The sequence below is a fragment of the Monodelphis domestica genome, chromosome 3, assembly GCF_027887165.1.
Source record: "Monodelphis domestica isolate mMonDom1 chromosome 3, mMonDom1.pri, whole genome shotgun sequence".
NCBI lineage: Eukaryota > Metazoa > Chordata > Mammalia > Didelphimorphia > Didelphidae > Monodelphis > Monodelphis domestica.
In genome coordinates this window covers 903202-930275 of record NC_077229.1, presented here as the reverse complement: position 1 = coordinate 930275, position 27074 = coordinate 903202, and the positions used below count along the sequence as shown (strand labels likewise).

The 27074-nt window shown below is 60.8% G+C and overlaps 1 protein-coding gene across 1 annotated transcript; it reads left to right on the top strand.

Moving 5' to 3' along the window:
- The first annotated feature begins 481 nt into the window (after positions 1-481).
- SPECC1L (sperm antigen with calponin homology and coiled-coil domains 1 like) lies at positions 482-15797 on the top strand. Its single transcript, XM_056821167.1, has 15 exons — positions 482-1212; positions 1304-1454; positions 1578-3022; positions 4849-5056; positions 7695-7768; positions 7954-8129; positions 8701-8870; positions 9000-9094; positions 9187-9277; positions 9400-9483; positions 9806-9962; positions 10728-10830; positions 13534-13650; positions 13915-13974; positions 14060-15797. The coding sequence occupies exons 1-15, from the start codon at positions 1093-1095 to the stop codon at positions 14147-14149; spliced, it is 3141 nt and encodes a 1046-aa protein (XP_056677145.1). The 5' UTR covers positions 482-1092; the 3' UTR covers positions 14150-15797.
- The last annotated feature ends 11277 nt before the right edge of the window (positions 15798-27074 follow it).

Genomic DNA, 27074 nt, shown 5'->3' with positions numbered 1-27074 from the left:
CGGGGGCCCTTCCCTTTCCCTAAATGGCTGGGGCTGGGGGAGGGGCCCCCGGGGGTGTGCTGAGCCCCGAGCCCCTGCCTGGCCCTGGACACCGGAGGACGCGGCCTTTGGGGGGGGCCGAGTGTGCCCCTGATGCGGGGGGAGCCCAGTGCTGAAGAGCCGGAAGAGAGGCCCTGGGAGGGAGGGGGCAGACTCCTTAGGGGTGGGAAAGCGCACCAAGACCGAGGGCTGGGGGCGCCCGAGATTAGGGGGGAGGGCGGGGTCGAGGGATGAGAAAGAAGAGCCAGTGGGGGCAGGGCCGAGACCGGCACTAAAGGAGGGCTGCTGTGGAGAAGGGGCTCGGAGGAGAAGCGCATGCGTAAAAGCCTGGCTCCATCGGCAAAGCGCAGAGACGCACGCGCGAGGGTTAGGCCCAAGGCTCTCGCGAGAACCCGCGGCCCCTCGCGCATGCTCCCTCCCCTGCCCGGTTGAGGCGCGTCCCCGCGGGCCCCCGCGCTTGCGCCCCGGCCTCCTTGCAGGCCCGGCGCGCGCCCCTCGCCTCGCGCCCTCCGTCGCCGGCGGGGCTCGGGCTCCGGTCCGAGGTGAGGCCGCCGCCCGCGCCCTGTCACCGGCCCCCCCACCGCGGCGGCGGCCCGGGAGGAGGAGGAGTTGGAAGAGGAGGAGACGGCCTGAGGTGAGGGGAGGGGAAGAGGGTAGGGCGGGGCGCCCATCTCTGGCCGCTGCGCCTCTCCGTACTGCCAGCGGCCTGGGGGAGCTCGGGCCGAGGCCGGCCTCGGCGTTCAGCGCTCCTAGACCCGCGGGGGCGCGGGGAGACTCGTTCCTGGGGTCGGCCTAGGGCGCCCCGCCCCCTGGCGCCTCGGCCTGACCTTTGGCCTCGCGACCCCTGGGGGCGGGGCCATTGCCGCCCCGCCCCGTCCCGAGGGCCCGCTGGGCTCCTTCTCCTTGGCGCAGCCCCCCTCTGCAGCTGGACTCCCGGCACAAAGGAGGAGCCGCCCCTCTGCTTTTCCGGGGCCGAGACCCGGGTTCGAGTCCTCCCCTTGAGCCTCCTCTCCCCAGGCCCGCCGTCCATGCATCAGCGCCAGGCCTCCCAGAATGAAGAAGGCGAGCAGGACGTCCGTCTCAGCGCCCAAAGTGCCGGCCGCAGCTAAGAGCAAGCCGGACAGCCCGACGGGGGCCCGGCTCTCCAGGCCCGGCTCGGCCCCCTTAGCCAAGGTAGGGCGGGACACCCAGCCTTTGGGCTTCCGCCGGGGTCGGCGGCGCTCCTCGCACCCGGCCCCGCTCGCACGGCTCTGCTCTCTTGCAGGCCAAAAGCAACGACGACCTCCTGGCTGGCATGGCCGGCGGGGCCCCCGGGGCCAACAGCATGAAAGGGAAGAAGACGTGTCCGGTGACGGCCTCCACCTCGAGCCTCTCCGTGGCCAGCGCCTCGGACAGCAAGACCAAGACCGGCCCAGGTGGGCCCCTCCCCGCCCCCACCCCTGGAAGTGTGGCTGGGTGGAGCAGCCCCTGGGGGGCGGCGGGGGCCCGCCCGGCAGCTCAGAGGTCGCCCATGGGTGACGCGCGCTCTCCCCCTGCAGGGACCATCTCCAAAAGAAACCCGTCCGTGGGGAGCCGAGACTTGGGCTCCAGCTGCTCCCGGGAGCGGCTGCGGGAGCGCTCCCGGCCCAGCCTGGGCAGGAGGGTGCCGGCGGCGGGCCAGAACCCCGGCGACCCGACGGCGGCCTCGACCAAGCGCTCGCGCAGCCGCGGAGGCCGGGACACGGACGTGCGCATGAGCAAGTCCAAGTCGGACAACCAGATCAGCGACCGGGTGGCCCTGGAGACCAGAGTGCAGGAGCTGCTGCGGCTGGCCCAGGCCAAGGAGGAGGAGATCGTCCACCTGCGGGACCAGCTGCACGCGCTGCGGCTGCGGCTGGGACTGCCCGAGGAGGAGCCACCCGAGGCCGTGTTGCCGCCGGACCGGGACGCCGACGTCCGCCAGAAGCTGGGCCGGCTGAAGAGCGAGAACCGCATGCTGCGGGACCGGCTGGACGCCCTGGGCTTCTCGCCCGACGACGGGCCCTTGCCCATGGTGGCGGTGGCAGGCGGCAGCCCCGGCGATGGGGGAGTGCTGGGCTCCTCAACCGAGGGCTCGGCCCTGGGCTCCCTGGAGGACCTGCTGAACCCGGACGAGCCGGCGCCCATGGACACCCCGGGCAGCGGCGAGGAGGGCCCGGGGCCGTGGCGCTCGCCCTCGCCGCCCACCGAGGCCGTGTCAGCCGTGGCCTGCCTGACCGAGCGCCTGCAGCAGATGGAAGAGAACCAGCACAGCACCTCGGAGGAGCTGCAGGCCACGCTGCAGGAGCTGGCCGACCTGCAGCAGATCTCGCAGGAGCTGGGCGGCGAGAACGAGCGGCTGGGCGAGGAGCGGCTGCTGCTGCTGCAGTCGCTGGGCCAGCAGAGCGAGCGCCTCGAGCTCCTGGGCCGCCAGGTGGAGTACCTGCGCTCGCTGCTGGACGAGCACCACGTGGCCTATGTCCTGGACGAGGACGTGCGCAGCGGCCGCTACCTGGAGCTGGAGCAGCGCTTCCTGGAGCTGGCCGAGAATGCGCGATTCGAGCGCGAGCAGCTGCTGGGTGTGCAGCAGCACCTCAGTGCCGCCCTGCACCTGGCCGAGCAGGATGCCCAGGACGGGCAGGAGCTCATCCGCGCCCTCAAGGAGCGCAACCTGCACATGGAACGGGCTCTGGAGGCTGAGCAGAAGAACGCCGCCTCCCTGGCGGCTGCCCTCGAGCAGCAGCAGGCCACCGTGGCCAGCGACCAGCTTGAACTGGGCCGCCTGCGCACCCAGCTGGAGAGCGAGAAGCAGCGTGTGGCCGAGCTCTACTCCCTCCACAGCGCCGGGGACAAGTCTGACATCCAGGACCTTCTGGACAGCGTGCGTCAGGAGAAGGACAAGGCCGAGGCCCTGGCCGGCAGCCTGCAGGAGGACCTGACCCATGCCCGTGCTGATGTCACCCGGCTGCAGGACACCATCACCAAGGTAGGTCACAGAGAGGGAGGGAGGGAGGGAGGACCCTGGATGTCCAGGAAGCCCTAGTGGTCAGTCAGAGCAGAAGAGGGAGAACACTTCAGGGGCACAGCCAGAGAGAAGGCCTGGAGCCAAAGATGGATGAAGCAGGAAGGCCTGGTCACTGGATGGGGGCCGCAAGGGATGGAGTGTCAGAAGACGGGGAGGACAGGAGGGGCCAAGTAGCAAAGGGCCTTGTTTGATTCTGGGGGCCATAGGGAGCCCCTGCAGCACATAGAGTAGGAGCGGACATGGTCAGACCTAGTCAGGTCGGGGTCAGATGCAGTCAGGTTTTAGGGAGCTCCCTTTGGTGTCTGAATGGAGGATGGATCTGAGGGGATAGACTGAGGTAGGAAGACTCCTAGAAGCTGCTGCTCTACTCTAGGAACAAGTCATTAGGGTCTGTATGCTGGGGGGTGACAGGGGCAGAGGAAAGATGAGGGTGTACTGGGGAGGTGATGGAGCAAGGAGATGGCCCAGAGAATGGTTGTGTGATTCTGGGCAAGTCACTTAACCCTTATTACCTAGACTTTGCTCTCTTTCTGTCTTGAAACTGATGCTTATTATCAATTCTGACAGAAGGTAAAATTGAAAAAAGAAAGAAGTGACCAGAGATCAGTGGTATAGGAGTGAAATCCACCAGAGATCAGTGCCATAGGAGTGAAATCCACCAGAGATCAGTGGTATAGGAGTGAAATCCACCAGAGATCAGTGCCATAGGAGTGAAATCCACCAGAGATCAGTGCCATAGGAGTGAAATCCACCAGAGATCAGTGCCATAGGAGTGAAATCCACCAGAGATCAGTGGTATAGGAGTGAAATCCACCAGAGATCAGTGTTATAGGAGTGAAATTCACCAGAGATCAGTGCTACAAGAGTGAAATCCACCAGAGATCAGTGCCATAGGAGTGAAATCCACCAGAGATCAGTGCCATAGGAGTGAAATCCACCAGAGATCAGTGCTATAGGAGTGAAATCCACCAGAGATCAGTGTTATAGGAGTGAAATCCACCAGAGATCAGTGGTATAGGAGTGAAATCCACCAGAGATCAGTGCAGGGGGGAAATGACCGGAGATGAAACAATCACCCTGGTGCAAATATCAGTAACATGGAAAAAGGTCTTGATAAGTGACCCATGTAAAACCCAGTGGAATTGTGGGGTGGCTGCAGGAGGGAGAGAAAGAACAGGAATCTTGTAGCCATGGGAAACTTCTCTTAAATACTCACTAAAATAAAATGAGCAGACATGGGTTTGGGGTGAAATTGATCGCGGCACGTCATTGGATGACTCCTAGATGGGCAGCCCGGGGCCTGCGGGGGGGAAGAGCTGCCCACTGCCCAGTCCAGTTGGAGGTGTGAGAGGTGGTTGGGGTTAGAGACTGGAGGCCGGAGGAGAGTTTGGGGCAGGAAAGGCAGTGGGGAGAATCATCCACCGTGAAATCCAGGCCGTGCCAATGAGGGGCGCCTCTGCTTAGCCTGTCCCAGACTCCTCATTTCCTGACTCTGGCTCTTGTCGGCAGCGCTGACCATTGTACAGTTCCATCAAGCTGCCCTGCTTACCCAGCTCTGAGACTGATGGCTCAGCTCCCCCTTGCCATGGCAGTGCTCCCAGCCTGGGCCTGCTGGGGTGGGGGATGCTCTTCCTTGGATTTGGGCTTCCTTATCCTCACCTCCTGGGACTTTTAAGAGTTGAACCTCACAAGGGAATCCCTGAGGTCACCCGGCCGGCCCCTTGCCCCATTGAGGCCTTCCCACCCCCGTCCCACTGCCCCTTCCTCCCAGTGCTTCTTCATTGTAGATCCAGGACGAATCACGAGGTTTCCAAGAGGAGGCCCAGAAAAAGATGGGCGAGCTGAACGTGCAGTTAGAGAAATTGAGGTCTGAGCTGGAGGAGAAAGAGACGGAGCGAGGAGACATGAAGGAGACCATCTTCGAGCTGGAGGATGAGGTGGAGCAGCACCGGGCTGTGAAGCTGCATGACAATCTCGTCATCTCGGATTTGGAGAGTGAGCGCCTGCCCGGGGACAGAGGAGGGGGCAGGGACGGTGGCGGCGATGGCTGCCTTGGCCGAGGGGCCAGCAGGGGAGCACAGCTGCCCTTCAGCCACGGGCCAGGCTTGGATCTCCCTGTCGGCCAGGGGTGTGGGTTGGGGTCCTCGCCTTCGTGTCAGGGGCTTGCTTGCCCCACCAGCCCCTTTTAGCTGCTTGGCCATTTCGCGTGTGCCGTCACTTCATGACCTGTCCGGGTCTTCTTGGCAAAGGTTCTGGAATAGTTCGTCGTTTCCTTCTCTAGTGAATTAAGACAGTCAGGGTCAAATGACTTGCCCAGGGTCACACACCTAATATGTGTCTGGGGCCAGATTTGAATTCAGGGCTTCTAGACTCCACGCCTATCCACTGTCCTAGCCAACTGTCCCCTCACAGCTATAGTCTAGAAGTAGTCATAGTAGTAGCAGGAAATAGTAGTGGCAGTAGCATTTATTGAGCACTTGCTGTATGCCAGCCACTAGGCTAAACCCCTTACAATTATCATCTCATTTGAACCTCCCTACAGCCTTAGGAAGAAGGTGCTATCGCTTTATCACCTCACTTAACAGTTCAGGAAACTGAGGCAAAGCAGGATTAAGTGACTGGGCCAGCCACCCAGCCAGTAAAGATTCTGAGGCCCAGCACTCTGTGCACTCTGGAGGCCCGTGGTGATCACACAAGGAATTGGCCCTTATCTCCGGGGCCAGAGCTTTGTGCTGCCCCCTTGTGGCCCCAGGGCTAAAAATGAGCCACTTTTCCTTGACACCCTGTCCTGGGCTGCCTGTGTCCACGCTGCTCCTCAAAGCCGAGAGGCTCCCGATGGCACTCTTGGAGGCTGGGCCCCTGTGGAGGAGGCCTCAGGACTCCTGGAGTTGGGGTAGGATTATGACGTGCGCTCTCCACATCTCAGACAACAGAGAAGAGCTAAGGGATCCCTGGAGAGAGGGCTGGGCTTGGGTCTTGTGTCAGACACCAGCGTAACAACCCTGGCTCAGGGCGGGCTCCCTCCTCCAGCCCTGCTGCCAAAGGCCAGCAGGATGGCAAGGAAGGACGCAGGACTTTGGCTTCTAGTCTCTGGATTGGATGACCTCAGGCCAGCCCCGGCCCTTTTCTAAGGGGAAGGGCTAGCCTCGGCAATTAGTTGTCTTGCTTCGCACATTACCTTGGAAGCTGAGGTAGCCAGACCCAGGAGCTCAGGGTCAGGGACTCGGGGTGCCAGGTGGGCATGGGTAGACGACCCTGGCTTGAGAAGGGAAGCGGTATAGATGAGCTTATTCCTCTTCCCCCGAGTTGAAACGGAGGCTTACAATAGTGAGTAACCGGCCCAGCGTCACTTGGTGATCGTCTGAGGTGGGATTGGAACCCACGTCCAGTGGTCTGTCCTGGTTCTCACACTTGGCTATGTGAGCTTGGCTGAATGCTCTTATCTTGCTTTGCCCCTTTGCTTGTGTGGTGGCCTTCTCAGCACAAGAGCAGTGGGCTTCTTTGGCCAGATGCAGAAATGGCAGGTAGGGAGGTGATGCCCAGGATCAGTGAGAAAGGGACTCTCAGATAAGAGCTGGCCTGGCCCTGACGCAGGACCCCCTGGGCCTGGAAAGACCTGGTAGATGGTTGTCCCTAGCCATCGTTGGCATCAAAGCTCCCAGAACCAGCATCAGGAGAATGCCAGTGTCTTGGATTTCACCAAAATAAAAAGAACTGAATCTGTAGCCCGTAGGCCAGTGACTGTGACTTGGCATCCTGAGAAGATTTTTCCAGTGGCTGGTGGACCTCTGAGAAAGGTGGCAGTAACTGCCGAGAGCCAGCCTACCTGGCTCAGCAAGCACAGGCTATGGTAGGCTCTCCTCACAGACTGGCTGTTCCAGGCACTTCCTACACTGGCCCTTCTCTGTTAAAGCAAAATTTGCATGTTTATTTCTGATCTGATCCTAACCACACATCTTTCCCCGTGGCTAGCTCTGGGCCACGGTCCTCTGCCACCTCTGTCCAAGGAATAATTCCTGGGAGCTCTCGTTTATTTGCTTCTTTGGGTTCCCAGTCACATGCCTAGGATTCTTCACCTGCGACCTCTGTTCGGAGCATCATGTCACGTCTGGCCACATGAGGCGGAGGAGGGAGTTCCACTCCACAGTCCTCCCAACTGGCTTTGCTTTTCCTCACCTGTGCTAGTAGATCTCTGGGTTCCGTGCTTTTGCAGCCAAAGATCCTGTGTTTTGTGTTGTGTGTCCAGGTCAAGTGGTGGCTGCTTGAGGGCATGGAGTGGTGCGTGTCCGCTTCTCCTCCATCCAGGCCCCTTGAATCGTAGAAAGCTCTTTGGCGAGCTTGCTTCCTTTATAATCCTGGATCTTACTTCACGCCTTTGGTCTTTCTCGTGGAGAGGATGGAGAGCTCCTCGTCCAGTCAGGCGGACTTCGCCCTGTTAGGACGGCCATGGGCAAGTGTGCCTGGCCCTCTTCAGCCAACTGTAGGGTGATGGAGTCACTGAAAGAATGGCGTGACCAGGGACTGTGAGCCAGGGGCCCAGTGGTGGGCCCAAGGGCTCAGGGCCCCACGGCTTAGGAAGCATGCCGGGTTCCCTCCCAGGTGGGCGAATGCCTTCCCTGTTCTTGTCTCGCAGACACCGTCAAGAAGCTCCAGGATCAAAAGCACGACATGGACCGAGAAGTCAAGACGCTTCACCGACGGCTACGGGTAGGGAGGGGCCTTGCTGTCTGGGCAGAGGGCCCACCGAGATGGGAGCCCTGGGTCCTGCCTCAGCTGTACCAGGTGCCTCTGGGCAGAGATGATCCCCGTGAGGGCCCCGCATTACTCCCCCAGGAGGATACTCGGGGCACACGGGGCCCTCCCCACCCCGACGTGCTCCCTTTTCTCTTCAGGAGGAGTCTGCTGAGTGGCGGCAGTTTCAGGCAGACCTGCAGACGGCTGTGGTCATAGCGAACGACATCAAGTCCGAGGCCCAGGAGGAAGTCGGGGACCTAAAGCGCCGGCTCCAGGAGGCCCAGGAGAAGAACGAGAAGCTCTCCAAGGAGCTGGACGAGGTCAAGTCCAGGAAGTAGGTGCCGGCTGGCTCGCCATCACCTGAGGGTGCGCCGAGCCCCCGGGCAAGGGGCCGCCTGGCGTCAGTGCGGAGGAAGGCAGCTAGCTGGGTGTTGAGCCCCAAACCGTGCACTAGGCCTTCCGATCCCCCTTCCTGCTTCAGTCAAGTCTGAAGGCATCTGCTGTGTGCCGGGCATGGGGGGCATGAGGGAGGCAAAGGGCCACAAAAGCTGGTCCCCAGCCAGCGGCCAAGGATGAGGAAGTGGTAGCGGGAGGCAGGATTTCAGGGGGGACTTGCTGGAGGCCACGTAGTCAGAGCAGAGGAGAAGACCGGGCGGGGGTGGGGGGGCCTCGAGCGTCACACGGAGGTGCTGGTGACCCAGTCGCATGTGGACCTCCGGGAGGCCCCTTTGGGGTCTGTCGGGGGAGACTGAGGCAGACGGGCAGCCCCTGCTGTAGCCAGGAGGGAGGGGACGAGGACGGGGGGAGGGTTGAGGGGGTTCAGGAGTCTCCTCTGGGGGACTGGGGGGGGGGCTGAGAAGAGGGGGCGTCCCGGGCCCAGGCAGACGCGCCGCCTCGGCCCGCAGGCAGGAGGAGGAGCGCGGCCGGGTGTACAACTACATGAACACGGTGGAGAGAGATCTGGCCGCCCTGCGGCAGGGCATGGGCCTGGGCAGACGCTCGTCGGCGTCCTCCGAGCCCGCCCCGACCGTCAAGACCCTCATCAAGTCCTTTGACAGCGCGTCGTCCCCCCAAGGTGCCGGGCCCGCGGGGGGGGGGGGGGGGCGGGGGAGGCGGGGAAGGGCGGGGGGGGCGGGGGGGGCGGGGGGGGGCGGGGGGCGCGGCTCCCGCTCGGGGCCTGACGCCGTCCCGCTCGTCCCGCCAGTGACTTCCTCGGCCCAGGCCGCCGCGATGCCTCGAACCCCGCTGAGCCCGAGTCCCCTGAAGACGCCCCCGGCGGCCGCCGTGTCCCCGATGCAGGTGAGGGTCGTCCCTCCCAGGGTGAGGGGGGCCTCCGTCCCTTGGGAGCCCCCCGGCGGGCGCTGAGCCGCCCCGTGTGTTGGGTCTTTCAGAGACACTCCATCGGGGGCGCCCTGGCCTCCACCAAGTCCCTGACCACCCTGTCGGACAAGAGGCCCGCCTACGGGGACCTCCCCTGCCAAGGTGAGCCCGAGGGGGCCCCGAGCAAAGGTGTGGCGGTGGGAGAGCGGGGGCTCGACGTCAGGACTGGCCCCCGCGTGCGCCGGTGACCTCCGGCCGCCCCGCCTTTGTCCTTCTCTGTGCAGAGCGCCTGCTGCGGGCCGGCTCGGTCAGCAGGCCGGCGCCGTTACTGAGAGTCCCGGCCATGGAGGGCGCCAAGGCCATCTCAGGTAACCTCAGCGCCCGGCGTCCACGAAGCACCTTCTGGGTGCTCAGTCCTCCCCGGAGGCCCGGGACGGAGGGGCCCCCGTTCCACAGCTGGGGAAACTGAGGCAGGCCACAAGCATCCGGGGCTGGGTGTGCACTCAGGCCTTTCTGACTCCCCACCAGCTATCAGCCCTTCCTGGCGCCCCGAGTGTCCCCTCTGGGGGCTGGGCGAACCCCAAAGGGTTCATCGCTTCGAACCGGGGGGGCCCCGAGTGCCCGCAGGGCGGGGGACGTCGCCTCTCGGGCAGCTCTTCATGCCAGCGGCTTCCTCCTCCCCACCTTCAGCGCCGCCGCGTCGAAGCAGTGAGGACGTCAAGCGGGACATGACGGCGTCGGACGGCCCGTCCACGGCCTCCCTCATGGCGATGGGGCCCTCGTCCCCCCAGCTGGCGCACCCCTCCCCCACCGCCTCCGTCACCCCCACGGCCCGGAGCCGGATCCGGTACGGCAGCCCCGGCAGCGTTCTCTGGGGCGGGCGCAGGGTGGCATCCCCGGGTGCAGGGTGGCATCCCCGGGCATGGGCGGGCATCCCTGGGTGTGGGCGGGCATCCCCGGGCGCAGGGTGGCATCCCGGGCGTGGGCGGGCATCCCCGGGCGCAGGGTGGCATCCCCGGGTGTGGGCGGGCATCCCCGGGCGCAGGGTGGCATCCCCAGGTGTGGGTGGGCATCCCCAGGCGCAGGGTGGCATCCCCGGGCACAGGGTGGCATCCCAGGTGTGGGCGGGCATCCCTGGGTGTGGGCGGGCATCCCCGGGCACAGGGTGGCATCCCCGGGTGCAGGGTGGCATCCCCGGGCGTGGGCGGGCATCCCGGGCGCAGGGTGGCATCCCCGGGCGTGGGCGGGCATCCCGGGCGCAGGGTGGCATCCCCGGGTGTGGGCGGGCATCCCCGGGCGCAGGGTGGCATCCCCAGGTGCGGGTGGCATCCCCGGGCACAGGGTGGCATCCCGGGTATGGGCGGGCATCCCCGGGCGCAGGGTGGCATCCTGGGCGTGGGCGGGCATCCCCGGGCGCAGGGTGGCATCCCGGGTGTGGGCGGGCATCCCCAGGCGCAGGGTGGCATCCCCAGGCGTGGGTGGCATCCCCGGGCACAGGGTGGCATCCCGGGTGTGGGCGGGCATCCCCGGGCACAGGAGGGCGTCCCCGGGCACAGGAGGGCGTCCCTGGCAGTGGGGCCCCGGGTGAGAGGGTCCCGCTGCCCCGCGCCAGGGAGGAGAGGAAGGACCCGCTGTCGGCCCTGGCCCGAGAGTACGGAGGCTCCAAGAGGAACGCCCTGCTGAAGTGGTGCCAGAAGAAGACGGAAGGCTACCAGGTGGGGCCGCCCGTGGGGGGAGGGCCGGGCTCGGCTTGGGGGGCTTCACGTGGGGCCCGGAGCACCCCTCCCCCTCCTGCTCTCCAACGGGGCGGCCCAGCGGCTGCTTCGGGTCCCTTCTGCGGGGAGCCCGTTGGGGTCTCTGCTCGGCCCTCTCTGCCCGCCCTGGCCCCGGCGCCGGGCCCGAGCCGGGCTCTGACGCTCCGGGGAGCTTCCTCCGGAGCGACTCCCTTTGGGCGGTCCGTTAGCTTCTTTCCGACCCCCCTTTTCTCGCCGTCTGGCACTCGGGGCGCCGTCCGGGGAGCCCCGCGGCTTGGGGGCCACTTGGAGGCCGTCCCGAGCATCAGTTGAGCCTCCCTCCCTGCGGCCCTCGCGGACAGGAAGCAGCCCGGCCCGGCCGAGGGTCCCAGAGAGCAGCCCAGGCTCTCGGTCTGAGCCCCGCCGGGGGCCCGGGCGGCCTAGACACGGCGTGCCCGGCCCGTGCTGGGGGCCGGTCGGGGCCTCCTCTGCGGCCAGAATCCTGCCGCGGCCATCCATGGCCGAAGCGGGCGGCTCGCGGGAGGCCGTCCCCGAGGAGGCACCGGGGAAAGGAGAGGCTGCACGAGGGCCGGGCCTGGCGCGTCTCTCCCTGGGGAGGGACGGAAGATCCAGTCGGACCCATTCGATCCCGGAGGCGGCGGGAGAGGCAGAGCCCGGAAGGACGAGAATCTCGGTGAGGCCCCGAGAGGCCGGCCGGCCGCCGTCCTTCCCGCTTCCGCCCTCGCCGAGCCCGACCTCCCGCCTCCAACCAGCTCCAGAGGGGGACGGGCTGGAGGTCCCCATCGCCGCGCCGCCATCCGGAACGCTGGCCACCCCGACGGCTCCACGGAGCTGCCAATGGCGGGGCTCTTCCTCCGGGCTCTGAGGGTCCGGGACGGGGGCCTTCGAGAGCCCAGAAACTGTCTAAGGAGGCTTCCGCCGGCCTCACTGTGCAAACTGACCGGGATTCTGCAGCGGCCTCCAACGAGGTTCTCCCTGCCCCGCCTCTTGTCTCTCTGTCTCTCTCTCTCCGTCTCTCTCTTCCTGTCTCTGTCTCTTTCTCTGTCTCTGTCTCTCTGTCTCTCCGTCTCTCTCTCTGTCTCTCTCTCTCTGTCTCTCTCTGTCTCTCTCTTTCTCTCTCTCTCTGTCTCTCTCTCTCTCTCTCTCTCTCTCTCTCTCTCTCTCTGTCTCTCTCTGTCTCTCTCTCTGTCTCTCTGTCTCTCTCGCTCTCTCTCTCTCTCTCTGTCTCTCTCGCTCTCTCTCTCTCTCTCTCTCTCTCTTTCTCTCTGTCTCTCTCCCTGTCTCTCTCTCTCTCTGTCTCTCTCGCTCTCTCTCTCGCTCTCTCTCTCTCTCTCTCTGTCTCTCTCTCTTTCTCTCTGTCTCTCTCCCTGTCTCTCTCTCTTATTTATTCCTGAATTCTTCTCGTTTCTTTAGCTCTCACAGGTTCCGCTGCTGCTCCGGTTCACCCGAGAGCTCCTTCGTGCCCAGGCCCGGGGGGTGCCTCGGTTCTCTCCAGGTATCCCAACAGTGTGGACCAAGCGCTGATGTTCACCTTCAGCACACCCAGGGCAGTCGTGCTCTGTTGCCAGTTCCGGGTAGTGCCTGGCTTGTCACAGGGTTTAAGGCCTGGAGCTGCTCCCCCTCCTCTTCCTCTTGTCATTCGTCCACTTGACATCCTCAACCTGTTTTTCTTCCAAGAGCGTCTGCTCTGTGTTCCTGACTCGGTGAAGTCCTTTCTGGTGGCTTCATCGGGGTGTCATCAAACAAGGAAGTCGACGCCTTTAGAATCGCGTTGGCTCAGCCCGTCCATGAACAGTGACTGTTTCTCCGGCAGTTTAACCCGACCTTATTTGTACAGAAAGTGTCTCTAGTTGTGTCCGTGTGTTCTCGGCTCGGCGCTTCGCGCGCTCGGCCACCTCACGCGGGGCTTGGTTGGTGATCGTCGGAGCGCTGACGGTCGAGGCGGGTTCGCTCGCCGTCCTGCAGCTTTGCTCAGCTTCTGCTTCCCCGATTTCCAGCAGAATCTCGAGGGTTTTGTGTCCGCGTCATCCCTCGACTCCTGCCTCGGCCCAGGCGCCGCTGCTCGAGGGTCCGTTTTTGAGCCGGCAGACCTCGCGGGGTCCCGGGGCCGGCGTTGGGCTTTGTGCCTCCGCGGTCCTCAGGGAGTCCATCTCGCCTCTCCTCGGCAGATTGTGCTCTTCTGGGTTTGGCCTTTCATGGAGCCCTGGGCTGTGGGTGCGAGGTTCTGCCCGCTCCGGCTTCCCCTCGGGGGTGAAGTCAGAGTGGCCCGAAGCGGGTTTTCCCCCTTCCGGGCTGTCGGCATAGGGGGAGGGGGGGTGCTCGGAGCCTCGGGGCTCCGCCTCGTCCGCTCTCCTCGGGAGGCCGGCCCGCCCCACGCCACCTTCTCTCCCTGCCGGTCCTGCTGGGGGTTAGCGGCTGCGTCGGGCCAGCTGCTCTCGGGGTCTCGCCGGTGGCCCAGCCCAGCCCCCCGTAGGGCAGGAGAGGCTCCCGGGGTGGGAGGGTGGGGGAGGTCCCGAGCACTGTGCGGAGGGGGAGGGGCAGCCAGAAGAGGGCGCTCGAGAGGGACCGTGGCGGGAAAGGGGGGGCCGGTTTCCATGGAGACGCCCGCCCGGTCCCGCCTCCGGGAACCCCCGCGACTGAGCGCCTCTGACCGTGTCTCCCCAGAACATCGACATCACCAACTTCAGCAGCAGCTGGAACGACGGGCTGGCCTTCTGCGCCCTCCTGCACACCTACCTGCCCGCCCACATCCCCTACCAGGAGCTCAGCGGCCTGGACAAGGTGGGGGCCGGCCACGGGGGGGGGGGGCGGCCAGGGAGGGGGTGGCCACGGGGGGGCGGCCAGGGCGGGGGGGGGCCCACGGGGGGGGCGGCCAGGGCGGGGGTGACCACGGGGGGGGCGGCCAGGGCAGGGCGGCCACGGGGGGGCCACGGGGGGGGGCCACGGGGGGGCGGCCAGGGCGGGGGGGCATCACCCCCCTGCCACCTGCCAGGGGCTCAGCAGCCTGGAGCAGGTGCCCCTCACCCAGGCCGCTCTTTTTTGCAGAAAAGGAACTTCTCACTGGCCTTCCAGGCGGCCGAGAGTGTCGGCATCAAGTCCACTCTGGTAAGGGGGGGGCTGGGGGGGCTCCGGGGGGGCCCGGCTGGGGCGGCGGCAGGGCCGGTGACGCCTCCCGTCTCCCCTGTGGCAGAACATCAGCGAGATGGCGCGCACCGAGCGGCCGGACTGGCAGAGCGTCATGCAGTACGTGACGGCCATTTACAAGTACTTCGAAACCTGACCCGCCCCGCCAGGGTCCCGCCCGCACACGCGTGCCTTCCCGGAGCCGGGCAGGGCGTGTTCCGTGCCGTCCGGCCAGCCCGGAGCTCTTAGCGGTACCAAAGCGACGCGACGCTCCGATAGGCCCAGGCGGACGCCGGGAAGGAAGAAGGGGGAGAGGCCGGGCCGGGGGCTCCCCCCACCCTGGGCAGGAGCTCAGGCAAGTGCCTTGGCTGTCCCGGGCAGGCCGAGCCCGGCTCCCGGGAGACGGCGCCCTCTGAGTCGGCCCTCTTCGTTCTCTGAATGCATTAAAAGGTTCCCCCGGCGGGCGGCTGGTCGCCTTTCCTTCCCGCGGCTCGCCTGCTCCCGGGCACGGACGACGTCGGGCCGGCCGGTTCTCTGTACGTGCTTCCTTCCGGCCCCCGAGCTCCGTCCTCTTCCCGTCGTGCCCTGCCTTCCCCGGCACGTCATCTCCCACCAGCGCGCCTTTGCCCAGCCTTACGCGGCAGGGCCACCTCCTAAATGGTCCCCGCGGCTCCTGCGCGGCCCCGATTTACAGGTGAAGAAACTGAGGCCCGAGGACTGGACGGGGGCTTTCCAGCTCCACCTGTTGCCCGGCCAGCCTTCAGATCGCTGCACAAGACCTCGGCTGCGGCCCCCCAAGGATGATGGCGGGAGAAAGGCCGGGGGGGGGCCGGGGAGACGTCGTGCGGCCCCAGAGGGGTGACCGTCCGGGGCCGCCTTCCCAGACCCCCGTGGGAGAACGCGGGCGGCATGCTGGAAGGCGACGGCCTTCCCTAAGCAGCTCCCTCCGAGCCTTACACGGTCACTCCCTTCCCTGGCGACACTCTCTCCGCGGAGGCTTCTCCTACCCCCGACTGCTGCCGGCCAGCCTCCCGTCTACACCGCACGTCTCAAACCGGCCCTCCGGGGGTCTGTCCCCCACCTTCCTTGTCAGTGTGGACGACGGCCATCTTCCCTGACCTGAGTCACCCCCCAATCCCATGCAGCTCTGCACAAGTCTGGTTGATTTCACCTCCTCTCCATTTTGGCTGGTCATTTTCACCTCTGCAGCTGCTGGTAGATTTCACTTCAATAACTCCCATCAGTTTCACTCCTCGCCCCACCCCTTTTCCAACAGGTCGGATCAGGGGCTTCTGCCCGCCTCAGTCAGCCGCTTCTCCATCTAGTCAGTCGTCTTCCGTTCAGACACCAAAGGATCTCCCTGAAGCCCAGGCCTGACCATGCCATCCCCTACTTAGGCTCCAGGGACTTCCGATTTCCTCTGGGATTACGTATAAAATCCGAGCCCCCTTCTACCTCTCCAGTCTCCTCACACCTGGCGCCCCAACAGGGACTCTGAGCCAGTCCACCTGCTCTTGGTTCTTGTTCTGGCCGGGATCCCTTCCTGGAACCCTCTTCCTCCTCTGTTCCTGCTCCTGCTCTCCCTGGTTTCCCTTAAGGCCCACCTTACGTCCCCCCTCCTCCTGGAAGCCCACCATCTGTTCATGACTTCCTGTTCATCCTGTACAGAGCTTGTTTTGTATATGTTTGCATGTGGCCTCCCCCATAGACTGTGAGCTCCTTGAGGGCACAGACTGGTTTTTGCCTTCGCTCTTAGCACAGTACCTGGCACACAGTAGGTGCTTAATAAATGTTTACGGACGGGAGATTTGTGCTGCTCCAGGCCTGCAGGGCCTCTCCTCTCCCATCCTCCACCCTCTTTCCATGGTCTTTAATCTGAGCTGGGCCTCCCCAGCCCCAGCCCTGGGGAAGACCCGAACGGCGTTGGGCAAGAAGCTGTGAGCCTCCTTGCCAAAGGGACGAAGTGCAGCCTTGGCTCAGGGACGCTGCTCACTCGCTGGCTCCAAACTGCCTGGCCAGGCACCTTCCCTCCCGGCTCCTCAGTGTCTTGGGCCAGCCAGCCCCCCTCCCCCCTTGACTTTGTTCAGGTAAAGGGTCCCAAAAGGATAAGGGAGCTAGGTGGCGGCATGGTGGCTGGAGTCTGAGGCCGAGTTCAAATCTGACCTCAGACGCTTCCTAGCTGGCTGGAGGAAACAGGCAAACCACTTGAGGGTCTTTGCCAAGATAACCCAAAACAGGTTCTCAAGGAGTTGGTGAAGGGGCAAGCCGGATTTGAACCAAGCCAGTGCCCAGGCCCATCCATTGGGGGGGGGGGCCTGCCGTGCCCCCCAGTGGGCCAGGGGGAACGGCCCAGCTGAAGGCCCTCAGCCCCCCCCTCGCACTGTGAGCCCTTCTCTGACACACTGCCGGAGCGGGGAATTGTGAGGGAGGGAGCTCGGCCGCTCAGCCTCAAGCTCTCGGGGGGCCACATTGCCCAGGGATAGCTAGGAAGGCTGCCGAACGAACCAGGATGCAGGTGCCTGGGAGAGGGCTTCTGTTTTCTCCTGGCTCCCACTGGGGAGGTTGGGCGACCCGCAGGGCAGGGGGTAGCCGTGAAGCGGGGAGTGTTGCTTGCCAGCTTGGTCTCCCAACCCTGAGATGTCCAGGATGGCCTAGGCCCCTGCACCCAGAAGGGTGGCTTCCCACTGAGGAGGGGAAGGAGGGAAGAGCCCTGACCATGGGGACACAGGAGGGCCTCCCTTCTGTGTGTCACCACTGGAGGAAGCGCTCAGAAGAGGAGAGCCAGGCCCGCCCAGCCCATGGGAGAAAGGGAGGGAGCCCTTCCACACGGCCCAGTCCGACTCCCTTGGGTGGACCCTCTCGCTCACTGGGCTGGGGGCAGTGCCTTGAGGGGAGCTAGGAGATTTGTTCAGCACCCACAACAGCCCAGGAGGACTTTGAGGCCTCCGGGTCAAGAAGCCGACAGTCTGGTGGGGATGGAACGAGGTCGGGAGCCGCGTAACCCGGGGCCCAAACCAGGGGCTCTGTGGACCAAGTTCCGGCTTCTCTAGCTCATGGCCGGGCCAAGGTCTTCCGACGGGCTCCACAGAGAAGCCGCATTCAGCCCAAGAGGGCATCAAGGACCTAAGTCAGCCGCCTCCAAGAAGACCAATGCGGCCAGCACTGGGTCTCTGACGAAGGCCCATGAACAAACGCTCCAAACCTCTGGTTCAAGAAAGGCAGGCCGAGGCACCACCTCGCCCCTCCCAGATGGGCCCCTTTGGCCCGGCAATAGTGCTCTGGAGGCTGGAGCTCGGACCCCAGAACCGATGGGCCGCCCACCACTGGGGCACGGCACGGCTTACCAGGCTGAGGGAATACCATGGTACCACAGCTCCCGAAGGAAGGAGCCCTGAAAACCCGCTGCAGAGTGACGTGAGCAGCGCAGACTGGCCCGGAAATACGATGGTCGCCTGGGAAGGACTCCACTCACTCGGCCAGCCACCAGGAACCCTGAGAAATCTGCTCCCCACAGCCAAAAAGGGAACTGCTGGAGCCCGAGGCCCGTCGAAGCACGCCACCTCCACTGGATTTCCTGGGCGAGGCTGCTAGTGCGGGTGGCATTCGTGACTTCTGGCTGGATGCTGGGGAAATGTGGATTGCATGAAGGCCAGGTCCAAACCGGCACCAGACTGTTTACAGCCTGGGGGGTGGGGAAGGGAGGGCCGGGACTGGAACCCAAAGCATCTCTGCCGGAAGGAATGCAGCCAGCAGCCACGCAGCCCCTCCAGGAGTTGGACACTGGCATCTGCCTGCCCCGGGGAAGCCCACAGGCTCATGGGAAAGACAACAGGCCAAGTGTCTGCAAAGCCAGATGTGAAATGGCCGGAGTCAAGTCTCGTCATGTCCATGGCAGCTCCTTATCCCCTTCTGCCTCGAGGCTCCCCCACTAGAGGCCCTAGACAGCTGCCCCGAAGGTGCGGGCCCCTTCTCTCCTCCAATGCTGTGGACCTCACTGCCCCACATTTGGACTATCCCAGGACCTCCAGGTGCTCAGCCCCTCCTCACTAAACTGCGGCAGCTCCCTCTTCCCTTCCCAATGTGTTTGGCATCCCAAGGCCTTCCTAGCCTGTGCTCCTCTTCCCCTGGTAGTCTTCTCACCTCTCACTCCCTAACGTACTCTGATTGAGCCCCACCAGCCTCCTGGCTGTCCCCAGATCCCAGCATCCTCTCCAAATGTCTCCTGGGCCTGGAACTCCAAGCTCTCCGCCTGCTGACCTCCCTGGCTTCCTTCCGATCCCTCCTGTCCCTTATTGACATGTTTCCTTCCCCATCAGACCGCCTTTGCCTTAGCTCTTAGCACTGCGCCTGGCACATAGTAGGTGCTTCATCAGTGTGAGCAGGGCTCCTCCTGCTGCTGCCAGGCATGGAGGGGCCATTTGGCTAGGCCCCAGGCCGAGCTAAGGTTGCCTGGCAAAGAGAGCTCTCCCAGTGCGGGATGGATGGAGTGGGAGGTTGCGTTCCGCTCTAACCGTGGTGGAAGTGCCTCTGGACCGTGCCCAAGTGGAGCTGCCCAGCCTGGAGCTCAGCAGAGAGATGGGAGGGGTGGATAGTATGTGTCGGGAGCCACAATTCCCAGCAAATGTTCACCGAATCTACCAGAGGTGCTGGTATTACCGAGAAGAGAGAGATTATGGAGAATCTGGCAGAGATACCCAAGAAGGAGCAGTCGGAGAGGTGGGAGGAGAAACAAAAAGCTTGGCCGGAAAGCCCCAAGGGGAGCCCAGTGCCCCAGCTGCAAGCCCCTGGCCTCTCGCCAGCTGCCCAACATCTTGGGCTCTGCTAAGCCTCCAGAGGGGCTTCCTACCTCAAGGGAAGCAACAGCTTTGTCCTTGACCCTTTCCAAATCTGCCTCCATTCTCCCAGATAGCAAACGGGCCTCTCCCTCTATACCATGTGTGCTGGGGGAACCTTCCGTGTTCGACTTACCAACAACTCATGCCCCACCAGTAGTTCGGAGGTTCTGTGCTTTGAGCTCCCTCCCAGCTCTCTAGGCTGTGTTCTGAGTTCTTGCCTAGTGCTGATGTTCTAGGTTTGGGGTTCTAAGGATGACTGGCTCCAGCATCCTGAGTTCCACATTCCAAGGGCCTCCCTGGCTCTGACACCCCAAAGCACTTCTGAGCTCCGACATTCCCTGCTTGGTGATCCCAGATTCCCCCAAGCTGCCTCGCTGTCCCCAGTGCATGGCCCCTCACACCCGCCTCCAAAATGCTAGCCTGAGTTCACATTGCTGGGATGCGTTTCAGATTTTCTAAAGAGCAGCTGGTGGCCAGGTCCTCCTTGGCTCGCCATCACTGGGGTGTCTCTACCTTCAGTTTTCTCTTGCCAGCGGCTTAATCGGATGCCCATAAAGACACAGAAAATGGGGTCACCAAGAATAGCACTGCTCTCCTCTCCACCCTGGCCTCTGAGGACGGCCTTCCCAAAGATGGCTGTGCCCTAGCGTGTGCAAGAACCCGCCCAGCCACACCCTGGCTGCCAGTAGCCCGCCGCCACCTCTATGTGACCGTCCCTTGAGCCACATGTTTCTGACCATTCGGAAGTTCTTCCTGTTAGCCAGCCCGAGTCCAGTGCCTCTTGGCAGCTTCTCCATTGGCCCTGGTGCCAAGCAGAGCAACCCTTGCTCCTCCGCTTCCTCCTTTGGTCAGTTGGACACTGACCGTCTCCTTCCACTTCCCCAACAGCCCCAAGGTGAGCCTTGGCAGGGCAGGATCTTCTTCCTCTTTGGGGAATGTTTTCATGTATTGGGACTCTTTCCACATTGTAAATGTCAAAGCAATTTTTACTTTCATTTTTTAAAACCTGGAATCCCTCCCTCCTCTCATCCCTTCCTGATACCACAAGCAGTTAGATGGACACGATACCTGTGCCACCACCGAAAACCCGTTTCCATATCAGCCAGTTGCAGAAGAAAGCACACGCCAAAAGGGCAAACCAAGAAAAGTCAAGTTAAAAGGGGGAGGCTCTGCCTCCATCTGCATTCGTGGTCACCATTTTCCTTCATGAATCTTTGGGGATCGTCTCGGACCTTGCTGAAGAGAGCCACATCATCCACAGTAGAGCATCCTACAATATTGTCGGGTGGTTCTGCTCATTTCACTTTGCATCAGTTTCCAGAAATCTTCTCAGCTTTTTCTGAAATCATTCAGCTCATCATTTCTTATGGCACAGTGGCATTCCATCACCATCACATAGCACAACTTGTGCAGCCATTCCCCAAGTGATGGGCATTCCCTCAGTTTCCAATTCTTTGCCACCACCAAGAGAGCTGCTAGAAATATTTTGATACAAGTAGGTCCTTTTCCCTTTTTCCTTTTTTTCCCTCCTTGGAATACAGAGCTAGTAGTAAAATTGATGGGCCAAAGGATATGCACCCTTTTAGAGCCCTTTGAGCACAATTCCAAATTACTCTTTAGAACAGTTGGATCATTTTGCAGCTCCACCAGCAATGCATTCGTTTCCCTGTTTTTCCACATGCCCTCCAACATTGGTCATTTACCTTTTTTGTATATTAGCTCATCCAGTAGGTGTGAAGTGGTGCCTCAGAGTTCTTTTAATTTGCCTGTTCCCAAACAAGATTGATTTAGTATATTTTCATATGACTATAGATAGCTTTGATTTCTTTGTCTGGACATTGTCTTTTCATATCGCTTGACCATTTAGCAATTGGGGAATGACTCATATTCTTATAAATTTGGCTCAGTTCTCTATAAATTTCAGAAATGAGGGGGCAGCAGGGTGGCTCAGTGGATTGTGAGCCAGGCCTAGAGATGGGAGGTCCTAGGTTCAAATCTGGCCTTGGACACTTCCTAACTGTGTGATCCTGGGCAAGTCACTTAACCCCCATTGCCTAGCCTGTACCACTCTTCTGCCTTGGAGCCAATACACAGTTTTGATTCTAAGGTAGAAGGTAAGAATATAAAAAAAAATATTTCAGAAATGAGGCTTTATCAGAGAAATTGATTGTAAAACATTTCCCCCAGTTTTCTGCTTTCTTTCTAACCTTGACTGCATTGATTTTGTTTGTTCAGAACCTTTTAAATTTAATCCAATCAAAATTGGGAACAGCTAGGTGGCATAGTGGATAGAGTGCAGGGCCAGGAGTCTGTGAGTTCAAATCTGGCCTCAGATACACACTAGTTATGTGAGCCTGAACAAGTCCTTTCACCCCATTTGCCCCAGTTCCCTCATCTGTAAAATGAACTGGAGAAACTAGCATCTGTGCCAGGAAAACCCCTAAAGAAGATCATGAAGAGTTGGATATGACTGAAGCGGCTGAACCATAAGTCAAAATGGTCCATTTTACATTTTGTAATGCTCTCTCCCTTTCCCTGTCTCTGTGTTCCTCTTCCATTTCTCCATCTGTATCTGCCTCTCTTTCAGTCTCCTTGCCTCCATCCCTTCCCCCGCCTCTCTCCCCCTCTGTCTATTTGTCTCTCACTTCTTCCTAAATTCTTCTCTAACCCACAGAATTGACAGGTAAAATTGTCCACACTTCCCTGATTTGCTCGTGGTATCACCCTTCATGTCCAAATCACGTGTCCATTTGGCCCTGTCTCCATATGAGGTGTGAGGTGTTGGACTTTCCTGCTTTCCTGTCCTGGATAGTGAATTGTTGCCCCAAAGCGTAGATGTTGGGTTTATCTAGCACTGGAGTGCTATGGCCGCTTCCTACCACATATTGCACCAATCCGCACAGATTGTTTTGCTGATTTTTGCCTTGTAATATGCTTTGAGATCTGGCATTCCAAGACCACCTTCCTTCACACTTATTGTCATTGACTCCCTGGCCATTCTTGAGTCTCTGTGGTGATGGAATACTGGGGTGCTGTATGAAACGAAGCACAGGCGAGTTTCAGCAACCCTGGGAAGACTTGCATGAACTGATGCAGAGTGAAGGGGACAGAACCAGGAGAACATTGTCCCCAGCAGTGCAGCATCAGATCATGAACAACTGTGGAACACTTTGCCATTCTCAGCAACACAGCGATCCAGGACAATTCCAAAGGGTCTATGGCGACGATTCGCCCCCTCCAGAGAGAATGGTGAACTCTGGAAGCACCCTTTGGTAAACTATTTTCCTTATTTTCTTCTGAAACATTGCTCCTCTGCAAATATGCTTTGCATGGTTTCACATGTCTAACTGATACCTTGCTTGCCTTTTCAGTGGGGGTGGGGGTAGGACTAGAGAGGAAGAGAATGTAGAACCCCAAATTTATTTTTTAAAAGAATGTTAAAACTCAATAAAAAATGATGTGAAGAAGTAGAAACCTGTCGACAGCCACATGAAGGAATGCCAGCACGTGGCAAACTGGCAGCTGGCAAAAGATGAGCTTAATTCATTTTCAAGGGGTTACGCTGTTGATGGAGCGACCATTTTGGAAGTACGTAAAGAAAACCATTAATTACAATGGGGTGGGGAACCTGCAAATCTTCGTTGGCTTTTTAGTTTGTGGTTGGTTCTGGGGCCAGATCCCAAGTCCATACACCAAGAAGTCGGGCAGGCCTGGGGTATCCTGGAGACAGCACAGAACAGGATCCCTAGCTCTGGAGGTGGGCACAAGGCCTGTGGAGGGCAGCACCCCTGGGATCCTGGGTCCCCTTAAAGGCCGGAACACCCTCCCAGGCCAGCTTTTGCTTCTCTTTTTTCTTTCTGACAGAGCCCACATGCATAGCCCTCACTCCCTGTTAGATTGGAGGGAGTCCCCGAGCGATTGGAGGAGATTCACGGATGCCCTGGAATTCGGTCCTGACCAGGGGTGCTCCCTCCTGTACCTTCTGGGTTATCAGGAGCCATTTCAGGAAGCTTTTAGAAAGAGCCATTTACGGAGGTAGTGCAGAAAGAGCCATTGACACAAAACGTCCTCCCCAGGCACCCAGTTCAGGGTGAGAAGGTGCCAGCTAGGGCAGACGGGAGACAAAGGGTGACTCCCAGCACCTGTGTCTCCACCCTGAGGCACGATGGAGCTTCTCCTGGGAGACCTCATCCCTTCACGTCTCTCTGTGACCTTCGCGTCCATGATAGATGTTCCCAGAACCTAGGCCAGCGGTGAGGTGAGTCTATTCCTCCAGCAGCCCCCTTGAGAGCACCTGGAGGCCTCTTCTGGCCTGAAGGGTAGGTGGGGTGAGAGCAAGAGGCCCAGACCAAAGCTGAAGCCATACTGGCAGGATTCCTGGAGCAGTCCTCAGCTGGGCGCCAAAGTCAAGTCTTCTTGGCCTCCCCCAAGTCTTGCTCCAGGTGTGGGGCCCTCCACTTCCAAGGCCTATCCTCACTGAACCCAAGCCTTGGATTAAGTTCCAGAGGGACCAGTGAACTCCCCAGGCTGCCCGCCCTGCTCTCTGGTAACCGGGACAGTTGGGACCCACCAGGACCCACAAGGCAACCCAGACCCAGAGTTCAAACCACCTGCTCTTCGCTCCCATCTCTGGGTTAGGCCAGTCACTTCCGCTCTGTGTGATTCTGCCTCAGTCTTCCCTTCTGGAAGATGCATGGATAGTAATAAGAGCAAAGTGCTAGCCTGAGCTAAGCTGAAAGAGCCTAGAGATGGAAATGCTGCTATAGGGCACTGAACCCAAGTTCAAAACCTGGCTCAGACATTTGCCTACAGGTTAAGCTTTTGCAATGGACTCATGTCGATCTCAGTTTCCACATTTGTTAGATGAAGCTAGTAACAGCATCTGCCCCCCAAGGTTGTTGTGAGGACCAGAAAAGATAAGATCTGAAAAGGGTTTGATAAAGCATGAGGGTGTGTGTGAATGCTCCATGTTCTTATAGCCATTTACCCACAATGCCTCAGAACCAAATCAATACATGTCCATTCAAGATCTGACATTGAATTTAGCAAAAAGAGAGTACCAGAGGGCAGTTGGCAGTCTCAGTGGGTTGGAAGCCAGGTTTGGATAGAGAAGGTCCTGGGTTCAAATTTGACTTTGGATGCTTCCTAACTGGGTGATCTGGGGCAAGTCACTGAAGCCCCAGCGCCTAGTCCTTAACTGCTTTTCTGCTTCAGAACCAATACAGAGCATTGATTCTAGACCAAAGGTAAGGGTTTAGTAAAAGGAAATCCTAGTACGACATACATTTGCTTAGTCCGCACCGGTGAAGAGTTGGCCAGCCTGATCCCTTGGCTGCCACCAGGTCCCAAGAGTGCCCTCTGGGCCTTCCTTTTGGAACTGTCCAACCATGGAATGGTTCCTTTTGGATCAGCTAGGTAGTGAGTTGCTCGTTCCTGGCAGTGCCCAAACAGAGGCTGACCCTGCATCTCCAGGCCCTCTCTTTTCCGGAGCAGCAACCACCTCTCCTCCTTCCCTGGGTAGGCTCCAGACTCCGGCCGGTTTGGGGAAGGAGGGGCCCTTCCGCCCCAGCCCCAGCAGCCTCAGGAGTGAGTTGATGCCAGAGAGAAAGCAGGCATCAGGTCTGGGCAACTCTTTGGCCCTCTGGCAGGAGGCCACACTTGGCAAGCACCTCCTGGGCCCTTCCCTTGGAACCTCTGATCCAGAGGGGAAAGCAGCATGGAGACAATCCGGAAGGGAGTGACCTGGGGAAGGAGCAAATCCGGGCCATGTCTCAGCCGGGGAAGCCGGGAGGGAGAGGGGAGAGGAATGGGCCTTCCAGGAGCCACCGGGAGGCCACCATCTCTGAATCGAGTCAGGGGGGCGGGCAGCTCGATAGCTTAGTGCATGGAGAGCCAGGCCTAGAGATGGGAGGTCCTGGCTTCCAATCTCGCCTCACACCCTTCCCAGCTGGGTGACCCTGGACAAATCACTTCATGCCCATTGCCTAGCCCTGCCCACTCTTCTGCCTTGGAGCCAGTACACAGTATTAATTCTAAGAGGGAAGGGAAGGGGTTAAAAGAGTGAGGAGGGAACAGCGAGGCCACAGAGATCTCTGACTTGTCCTTGGCCCGAGGTGGCGGGGAGGGGGGGGGGAGGGGGGCAAACATGCTCAGGCCGCCCTTCAGCCGAGCTTTGGCCCCTGCAGGAGATGAGGGCCAGCGGGCAGCCCTTCTTCCATCTCCATTCAAGCCCTTCCCTTCCAGGCTAGAATCGGTACCATGTTAGTGCCAGGGCAGAAGAGCAGGAAAGGCTGCACCATGGGGGAGGGGCTCATCTGGGGCCACATTGGAACCCAGGACCGCCCGTCTCTGGGACTGACTGTCCATGCACTGAGCTATCGAGCTAGGAAGAGAGATGGAGAGACAGAGAGAGATGGAGAGGGGGAGACACAGAGAGAGAGAGTCAGAGAGGAGAGAGGGAGACAGAGACACAGAAAGAGAGACAGAGAGTGAGACAGAGATAGAGGGGGAGGGAGAGAGAGGAAAAGAGAGAGTGAGACAGAGATAGAGGGGGAGGGAGAGAGAGGAAAAGAGAGAGAGAGACAGAGAGGGAAAGAGAGAGAGACAGAGAGAGGGAGACAGAGAGACAGAGGGGGTGGGAGAGAGACAGAGAGAGAGAGATGGAGAGACAGAGACACACAGAGAGGTAGTGAGACAGAGAGGAAGAAACAGAGAGACAGAGATGGAGAGGGAGAGAGAGAGGAAAAGAGAGAGATGGAGAGATAGAGAAAGAGAGAAAGACAGAGACAGAGAGACAGTGAGAAGGAGACAGAGGGGGAGGGAGAGAGAGACAGAGAGGGAGGGAGGGAGAAAGAGATTGCGTGAGAGCAGCTCTTCTGTTACCAAAGAACTCACACAGTAGGGCCCAAATTAGGTATAGACCAGCATCTCACACTACCCAGAGATAAGAGCAGGTCAGAATGGGCAAACAATTTACACTTAGAAGTAAATTAGGGGACCAAAAGCAGCTTACTGGCAAGCGGGGAACTCCAAACAAAGCCTGGCTTCTCGTTCTCGGCTGCCACGGACAAAGTGAGCTCGATCTGGATCTGTATGTCCGCCATGTTTTGGGCCTGGGGAATCCCTGGCCCATCTCTCTCCCGGTCCGTGGCCTACGGGATCGCTCGCTCTAGTAGGACGAATGGATTTCCCATCCAGACCTCTGCACTGTGACTGGACCGTCAGCTGCCCACAGTTCTGGCTCGCCTGGCCAGAACAGTAGCAGTGCAGCAGCATCACTGCAGAGGACTCCCTTGCTTTACTCGCGACGTGCCTGGCAAGACTTCGAGGCTGTGCGGCCTCTGCTGGTCGTGGCTCCAGGACAGCTTTTCTCCCGCAAGTAGAACTGGGCAAACCCAAGAAGGGGCGCTTTTGCCCAAAGAGGAGCCAGCCAGGCCCAGGGACGGGGCATGAGGTCCCCTGCAGGAAGGGGAGGTCCCTGGCCCCAGGCACTGAAAGAAAAGCAAGGGGGCTGATGGAAAGAACAAAATCACTCCCGCCCCGCCCTCTGCCCCCTCCCTGGTGGCTTGGGGGTCCCCCGGAGCCCGGCGAGAGCTAGAACAAGGGCCACAGCCCAGGCAGCCCTGTGTGAGCCCCCATGGAAGGAACAGGCTCAGCCGCCATCAGCGGTAGAGCAGGAAACGAGCCTCCAGGCTGGAGTCCAGTCCCGGCACCCCAGCTGAAGGGGGCCACTGGGAAGCCAGTCAGGATCCATAGGATTTGGGTTCAAGTCCCCCATCTGAAGCTCCACTTCCTCCCAGCAATTGGTGTCCCCTCCTAGCAGACCTCTGCGTAGGGGCTGGAAGGAGTGGGAAGGCCTCGAGTCCCTTCCTGTGCAGGCCTGGAGGTAGACCAGAGAAGGAGGCCGTAGCTGGGAGGGAGGGAAAGAAATGGCAGCCAAGAATTTCTGAAGCACCTACTATGTGCCAAAAGGAAAAGCTCTTCCCTCCCCTCAAGGGGCTTCCAGGCTAAGGGGAAGAAGCAGGTGGGCCTCTCGGCTCACACAGGCAGGCAGCAGCTTCTTGGGACCTCACCCGGGACTTGCAGGGGGCTGGGAAGCTGAGCTGAAGCAGGAGAGCATTTTGGGAATGGGGCCGGTCGGAGGAGCCACCCGGAGCGGGGATGGAGGCTCTTGTGAGAGGCCAGAGTCTGCGGGGCAGGGACGAGAGCCTTCCCTGAGCCCCGGTGGCCATGGCAGCCTGGACGGTG

Coding starts and splice junctions, on each gene's coding strand:
- SPECC1L (XM_056821167.1), top strand. CDS start 1,093: ATGAAGAAGGCGAGCAGGACGTCCGTCTCAGCGCCCAAAGTGCCGGCC. Junction 5,057..7,694: donor CGTCATCTCGGATTTGGAGA/GTGAGCGCCTGC, acceptor CTTGTCTCGCAG/ACACCGTCAAGAAGCTCCAG. Junction 7,769..7,953: donor CGCTTCACCGACGGCTACGG/GTAGGGAGGGGC, acceptor TTTTCTCTTCAG/GAGGAGTCTGCTGAGTGGCG.